General features: G+C 38.4%; 1 protein-coding gene across 1 annotated transcript; it reads left to right on the forward strand.

Annotated features, from left to right (window-relative positions):
* Window positions 1–796: 796 nt before the first annotated feature.
* On the forward strand, window positions 797–5,768 carry eloal (elongin A, like). Its single transcript, XM_068717729.1, has 11 exons — window positions 797–874; window positions 1,813–1,869; window positions 1,978–2,090; window positions 2,186–3,116; window positions 3,190–3,295; window positions 3,380–3,547; window positions 3,632–3,729; window positions 4,282–4,462; window positions 4,641–4,752; window positions 5,258–5,361; window positions 5,559–5,768. Exons 1-11 carry the CDS (start codon window positions 797–799, stop codon window positions 5,618–5,620), a joined length of 2,010 nt encoding a protein of 669 aa, XP_068573830.1. The 3' UTR covers window positions 5,621–5,768.
* The last annotated feature ends 2,040 nt before the right edge of the window (window positions 5,769–7,808 follow it).

The raw sequence follows: 7,808 nt of genomic DNA on the forward strand, positions 1-7,808 counted from the left end.
CAATCAGTTGATGTCAACATACTGTGCATGGGCTCGACCTCCGCAATGGGATATGAAGGTTTCATTCAGTCATTGTTTAGAAAAAAGTTATTAGCTCTCAGTGGTGCCCAGAGCATTTTATTTTAGTATCCAGAAATAAAAAAGTATTTTTTTTCTATTTTAGTATTCTAGTAAAACAAATAAAAGTACAATTTATGCACATTCATTTAATTATTGTTGGACGTGATCTCATAGGCAGTCTGAATGGAAATCTGCAGAAGTTAATTGGAGGAAATAGAAATGGAAGCACCACTTTATTACTGGCACATTTAATAATTTAAGAACTGCAGCTCTCTGTGCAGAGGACATACAAAAGTCTAAGGATACATTTCGTTTGATGAGGCCTAAGAGTGTCCACACCTGTCCCGCTCGTATTATGATTGGCTTCTAGGCTGATGTGTTTGTTTGACTAAACCTGAGAGGTGTACAAGTTTTGAAATACATACATTTTCTTCTTTTTTTTTTTCTGGTTTGAAGGATGAGAAATTTCTCTTTTATTAGTCCTGTATTCCCAAGGAGGGTTTAGGGTTTACAACCATCAATAATTTACTGCAGAATTATATTCTCTAAGGCAACAATATGATCATGATTATCAATGTTTTTTGTCATATACTGATATACACAAGCCTAATTGATTCATCACTTCTAAACCACACACTCCACATCGTTTCTGTCATCGGTTCCGCCCATTATAATAGTGTCATCAATGGGCGCGCGCTGCCCGGTGTGTATAGACGGTTGCAGGTGAATCACCGTGATGGCCAGCAGCTCTGATGTGGTGAAGAAAGTCATGCGGTTCAAACTTCAGCTGACAGACACAGCAGAGTCTGCTACGGTAGAAGATACTCTGCTTATTATTTTTCTTTGCGCACAACAAGAAGAGCAGAGCTAAAGGGAACGGTTCCTGCCTTCAGGGGAGAAATTGTTTGCAGTTTGCTGTAGACTACTCTCCCGTTTCTGCTGTTGGCTATACGCTATTTAATTACACAGCCAATCATTGTTCCAGAAACATTAGCTCCTGTGTTTTCGGAAGCTTTTTAATTTTTTTTTATTACCCATACCTTATGATTTTATAGGCTAAACGAACAAATTAAACGATGCCAAATTCACAATGTCGTCTCTGTCAAAACCCGTGGGCTATAAGATATTCTCTCTAATTGCGTTCGTCTGGTATCCTTGATTATGTGTGGAAACGGGCTGATTGCGAGCTGTTTCCGTCCGTGACATGTGCGCTGCTGCCACACAGCATTTTAAAGCACTTCACTTTGGGGGTCAGGCTGTTTAAATGGGAGGCGCCTTGTTGCTAAAATTGGCAACTCATCCAGTTGTCCAACTTATGGCTGCTGTCCATCATCAGAGCAGGTCGGAGCGCTCTGCAGGCGTGTTTGAGTCATAGATGGCAGATCATTTAATTGGCCAATGTCTATATTCAATTTAAATGTAGATAAATTAAAATCAAATCAAATTAAAATGTTAAAGCACTACCTGAGAAGGATTCAGTTGTATAGGGAGACGTTATACCAGCCGGCTGCTTCATCCATTTATAGTTCACAGTAAAAGGAGCAGCCTAAGAAGGCGTGCGGGGTTCCCATATAGCTTCTGCTCTGAATGCACCATCAGCAACTGTGGTGATCCAAAACCAGGACTACCTTATTTGGCCTGTCAGGTTTTCCTCACTTACTATACAATTTAGTTGCTCTTTTTAGTCATAAACTTGCATGAAAACCATGCTCATGGAAAGCATGTAACATGAATGTTTATTACTCCTTCCAGGTTGTAAAGATTCTGCAGAAACTCAAGGATCTCGATATCACATTAGACCTTCTTGCTGTGAGTATCTTTTGCAAAGAATGTATTTTGTGTTGATATATTTGCTATATATTTATTTTGGTTACATTTTACTTTGACTATGCTTACTTGTGTCTGCAAATAAATTAGGAAACTGGAATTGGCAAAACCGTAAACTCCTTGCGCAGACATGTACAGGCTGGAGAATTGGCCAAGTCGCTAGTCAGGGGTTGGAAAAAATTGGTCCCTAAGGAATCCAGAAGGTGACGTATATTAACAATTTAGTTTTATTTAGCAGTATACTGTAATTTCTTTGTATTTATTTTACATCTTAATCTTGAGTTTTTCTTTAATGCAGCCACACAGATGATGGGGATGCGTCGGCGAGTTTGTCTGTTAAAGACAAACTGGATGACCAAAACTGTCCAAATAATGGAAGCCTTACAATGAAGGATTCAAACAATAATTGCTTAAAATCTCACATTATGAGTCAGAATTCTCCAGAAGAAGCCCTCTTCAAAACAGGCAGCAGGAAAGCTGATTCTGAGAAACAGTGTAAAGAACAGAAAAGACACAAGGACCAGAATGAAAATCAAGAAAAATGTCAACAAGAAAACCAACTTATCTCCCAGAATGACTTCTTGAAAAAGAACATTGATATCCAAGAGGATCAAATGGACAATTCAGTTGTCTCCAAGAAGATGAAAAGGAATGAGAGAGACGGAAAATCAAGAGACACTGATACTTTGCTTGGAAACAAAAACTCAGAGGACACTCATGGACAATCCAGCTCTGATACTGGAAGATTTGGGTCAGAAAAAAAGTCCAATAAGAAACAAAAAGAATCATCCAGAGAAGGCAAAGAATCTTTTTCATTTGAATCCAGTCACAAACACTCAGAAACATTAAAGCTGGCCAGGGTCAAAGATGACATATCTTCTGAAATATTGAGGACTTCAGAGGCCCAAAACAAAAAAAGGAAAAAAACGAGTAAAGAGAAGCATGGAACTCTAAAATACAAACAAGAGTCTGAAAAAAAGGGAAATTCAAAAAAAAAGAAGGCCAAACTAAAGCACAAAGACGAGCAGAGTGAGTCCGAGGAGCCCTCCTTGTCTTTTGAATCATGCTTGAACTACGACGTGAATGTTTTCAAGAGAAAAGAAAGATCTGGAGTGAAGAAACTGCCCAAAACACTCAAGACTGTAGTAAAAGAGGAAGCAACTAAAGGTCCTGGCATGAAACCTTTCAGGTCACCCGTGATGTCTATACATGTTACCTCTCCAACACAGGTATGTTTGACAGTAGTCTTATAAGTTTGGCTGTTAGAGACCTTAGTTGATCAAATTTCAATTCATATTTCAGAAGTTTAAGGAGTCTGTAATGGAACTGCTTCCATTTACCATTCCTTTACCCGCTGGTCTGCCTGAATGTGAAAAACCATTTGGTGTTGAGTACTTTGAGAGGAAAGGTACTGTGTTTATGTAACAACAACCTACAGCTGTGTTTTCAGATTGCTTATTTCCTTCTTGACATTCTGTCTTTTGTCTTGCAGTTGAGAGGGAGTCTGATTTCTGTGACTTCTCTGAGGAGTCTGCGATCTTCACTGGTCAACGACTTAACAAAAAGATGCAAGTGTACTCTGGTGCCAAGACCGTCTTCCTCCCAACCATGATGAGCTTGCACCAGCAGTGTATCCGCACACTCCAGAATAACATTAACTGTGAGTAAAGCCCAGGGAAGCTTTTTTGCTGATCATTCTGTCAGTTTGTTGGATTTATATTTAGGTGCAGGGGTCTCTCCGCAGTGCTTTATGAAACTGGTGGAGTCCCATTTGAAATCCTCGAGCCGGTGTTGGAGAGGTGCACACCAGAGCAGCTGCTACGCATTGAAGAATTCAACCCAGTAAGAATGTGAATGAAGCACATGGCATGTTAATGGCCACTTAATTAGGTACACCTGTCTGGCACTGCATCAAACTCGCCGTTTGTTGTTCATATGTTTGCCTACAACTATATTTTCATATAGAGGAAAAGCCATAAGGTCAATAAATTTAAAGGGTAAAGTCCTTTGGATGTATGAATGTAATCAGTAAATCTTCCTATTAGATGTTTTGTGTGCAAAGTTGACATTTTTGCGAATGTCAATGGAAAGTCTTGGGTACAACAATGTTGAGATAAACAGTAATTTAACCTCTGACTTCATTGTCATACTATATATGCAGAGATCAGATTGTCAGATTTAATGGCGCTCTGAAGTTTAATGATGTCAATGAGCAGCTTTACATACAGTGGCCACTGAGTGTGTGTCAGTTTGTCCTGTAATTACCTTTGTAGTAAAACTAAACCTTTACGCCTTGGGTAGAGATTAGAAACATCATGTTGGGTATGTAGAGAACTTAGTTTGAGTATACAGGTGTGTCTTTGTTGCTAGCCCTGTAATTGTTTGTTTCCACAGATCTACATTGGAGAGACAGACCACTTATGGGGGAAACATTGCCAGAGGGACTTCAAACACTCCAAACTTCAGGAGTATGAATCATGGAAAGAGATGTACGTCAGGCTGTCTGAGGAGAGGGAAAGGAAACTCAAAAGACTCACAAAAAGCATTGTCTCGGCCCACTCTACTAAACCCAAAGGTGTGTGCTGTAAACTGGAACTGTAAGAGGCTAATCTTGAGTAGAACAGTCTCTGTGTCAATCACTGTCAAAACAACTCAAATTACAACAGTTAAACATGAAAAAGTGAATATTTTATATACACTGTATAGAGATTAATCTTAATGTTCTGTACACTGTGACAACTTGTTTTCTTTAGGTCGGCAGGTGAAAATGGCATTTATTCACACTGTTGCTAAGCCACCGAGAGACGTGCGAATTCAGCAGGAAATTCACGGAACAGCAGTTCAGCAGCCTCAGCTCAGGTGCAGGTTGGTTTCAGCATCCTAAATATAGAGAAATATCTACAGAGGTTTTGCTACTAGCTTGTGATTTTTTTTTCTTTTTCTTTTTAAAAACAACATAATTTGTGCTTGCATATTCCTTTCAGCTATGTGGTTTACCGGATTATAAAGTTCACAAACAAATTTTAAAAGATTAAAAGAGCCGTAGTGGGGCCTTGTTGCACATTTAGCCTTTGGCTACAAAACGATCACTCAACAACAGCAGCTTAGCAGGGTCATAACCTGCTGGAGACTCATGCAATAACATTGAGTGGAATACTTTTTGTGTGAGCTTAGCCAAACAGGAATTGATAAACTAGTTTTTATTCTGGTTAGACTGCCTTGGTTGCTTTTGTTGTCAGCTGTTGCAACGTGGATGTTATGCTCACTAACTGTAGTGTAGATGGTGACTCATGTTTTTTTTATTTTATGTGCATGGCTTTTTTTCTGTTGATTGATTTATGCACTGTGCTATTATCTCCTTAATTATCAGTGTCAAGGTTCAAGACAACAGACCGAGGCCGAGTAATGAGCCCAGCAGGTCCAGCAGCGCCAGTTCAGGGGCAGCCAATACGCAAGACCCTCGCAAAAAAACAAGTGAGCTAGAGTATAAACGCAATGTTTTACGTTTTTTTTAATTTAAATTCAATTTTACAAACCGATCAAGCTGGCCTGTTCAGTTTTTTAATTGAGTAAGAATGAAAGCTATACATATAGAAGTAATCTATATGTAATCCTGATTGACATTTTATTTGACCTCATCACCTATTTATTTTCCCCTGTTGTTCACACAGGAGTTGCTCCAATGATGGCAAAGTCCTTAAAGGCATTTAAGAAACAGCTGGGACGCAGATAAATGTGCTTATATGATATTTACAGTGTGTGGATGTGGGGAAAGTGCACTCTATCATTCATTAACTTTGGACAATAGAAGGCCTGTGCTCACAATAGATTACTCAACGTTTGTGTAAATATGCAGGAATTTGCCATGTTTTTTTTTTCTTCTCTATAACTGTAAATTGTCTTCACTATTAAAGGGACGATGGAAAAGAGCAGATTCAAGTGATTTGATATTTTGTCTTTTAGCCTGTTTGAGCTAAACAAGGTCAGTCACTAGTTTATTTAATGGGATGTGGCTCCCTCTAGAGGATGAATGTATGTATTTATACATTTTTATTTTTTTTACAAATTTCTTCTACAAACGAACTGTATTTTTGATAACATTCCACTTAATTCCACATAACTATTCCAACACTAAATTAAAAAAAAAAATACAAGTAAACCAATGAGAATAGTCTAAGTACTACAACTGATAACCTATTTAAAACACAGATATTTAATACATTAGGTTCATTGTATTCCTGTCAAATAGTTTATGTAAACAGTGTTCTCATCCACCTGGTTTTGACCCAAACAATTCAGAGAAGAACAATTTGTTCCCCATTATGAAGATAAATCGGCTTTGTCAACTCACTGTAATCCCTATGAAGTTGTTTTGTCTTTAATGGGGGAAGGCATCTGCTGTCTGCCTTTTCTCAAGGACCCTGTCTATTTTAGTTGTTTTGGACAACAACGGTTTGAGATGTTAAAGAGTGGCTCTGAAACTGCTGTAGCCTTCAGCACCACCTGTGGCAGCCTGCTGAGACTGCATCATTTATCCATCCTTATGTTTAATTAATTGGTTTGAGGCAAGCTGCTATTTCCAGGGGGCTTGTAAATGTGTCTTATTGCTAATACGTTTAAAATGTTGACTTCTTGGAGGCTTATATTTCATGTGATTTAACTGAAGTTAAGAAACATATCTGACAGTTGTGACTGTCCCTTTCTCATGAATCAGTTCAGACAGTGCAACAATACATCCATAGTAATCTCAGATAACACATTGGCAATTTAAAAAAACTACCATTTTATTTATTGCTAATACTCCAAATGTCCAATAGAGGTAGCAAGCTATTGGCTTCCTCCCAAGCTGAAGCCCTACTAACTATGGAGGGGGTGGTAAAATGACCTGCTGATTAATGACGCTGTGCTGCCACAAGAGGACCTCAGACCAGTGGGCTGGAGCTGACCTTCACCTCTGACCTGGAAGAGAGCAAAGTCTGGGGAAAAAAAATACACGAGGATGGAGATTCTTGTTCCATTTAGAAATTAAAATGAAGGCAACATCCATGTTATGTTTTGTGTATAGAAGGCTGAGTTATGACTCATGCAGGATGCGAGTAAATAAAGAAACTTTCAAGCATTCATTTACTGAACAAGTATAGGACACATTACTGTGTTTGGACACAAAGTAAAGCTGATGAGGACATGGTTGAAATACTAAGGGGAGCCCCAGGTTCACTGAATCAGTTGGTTTGTGGATACTGTGTTTGATTGTGACATTGTTCTGGATTACACACAGCCTTACTTGGGTGTTGTGTATATATACTATGTGTGTATGTATGTGTGTGTGCGTGCGTATATATATATATATATATATATATATATATATATATATATATACGCACGCACACACACACACAGTGTATAAGAATGAACAGGAATGGCAAGGGATGTAATGTGTCTGTGTCAAAATGTTTACGTCATTATTTCAGCTGATATTGCATATTCCTAATTGGAGTTTAACCACATTATCACACAGCAAACTTTGGTCCCTGTAATATTCCATCATCAAAATACCGTGCAAAATGCAAAGGGAGGGGAAATAGTGGCACGTTAAAATGGAGCCCAGCAGCTAATTTTTTCCTTGGGGTCCCCAAGCAGGTTTATCCGGCTATGCATTTCAGGTTGTTAAAAAAATAAATAAAATTGCTTCAATCCAGCTCACTTTTAACAGACAATTCAAACAAAAGTAGTATTCCCAGTAAAATGTAGCGTACCTAAAGTATGAGAAGTACCTATGATACAGCTGAATGGCCCTAGTCATTTTTATGATATATTGTTTGATTAATACTGATGCATTACTGGGAAGCAGCATTTTGATGTTGCAGGTAGTTTAAGTCTAGCTACAGTAATATTAACAACTGTATACTGCTAGTTGGTTA

This window comes from Cebidichthys violaceus, unplaced genomic scaffold (assembly GCF_023349555.1).
Source record: "Cebidichthys violaceus isolate CVI_PGR_0920_01 unplaced genomic scaffold, fCebVio1.0.p SCAF_10, whole genome shotgun sequence".
NCBI lineage: Eukaryota > Metazoa > Chordata > Actinopteri > Perciformes > Stichaeidae > Cebidichthys > Cebidichthys violaceus.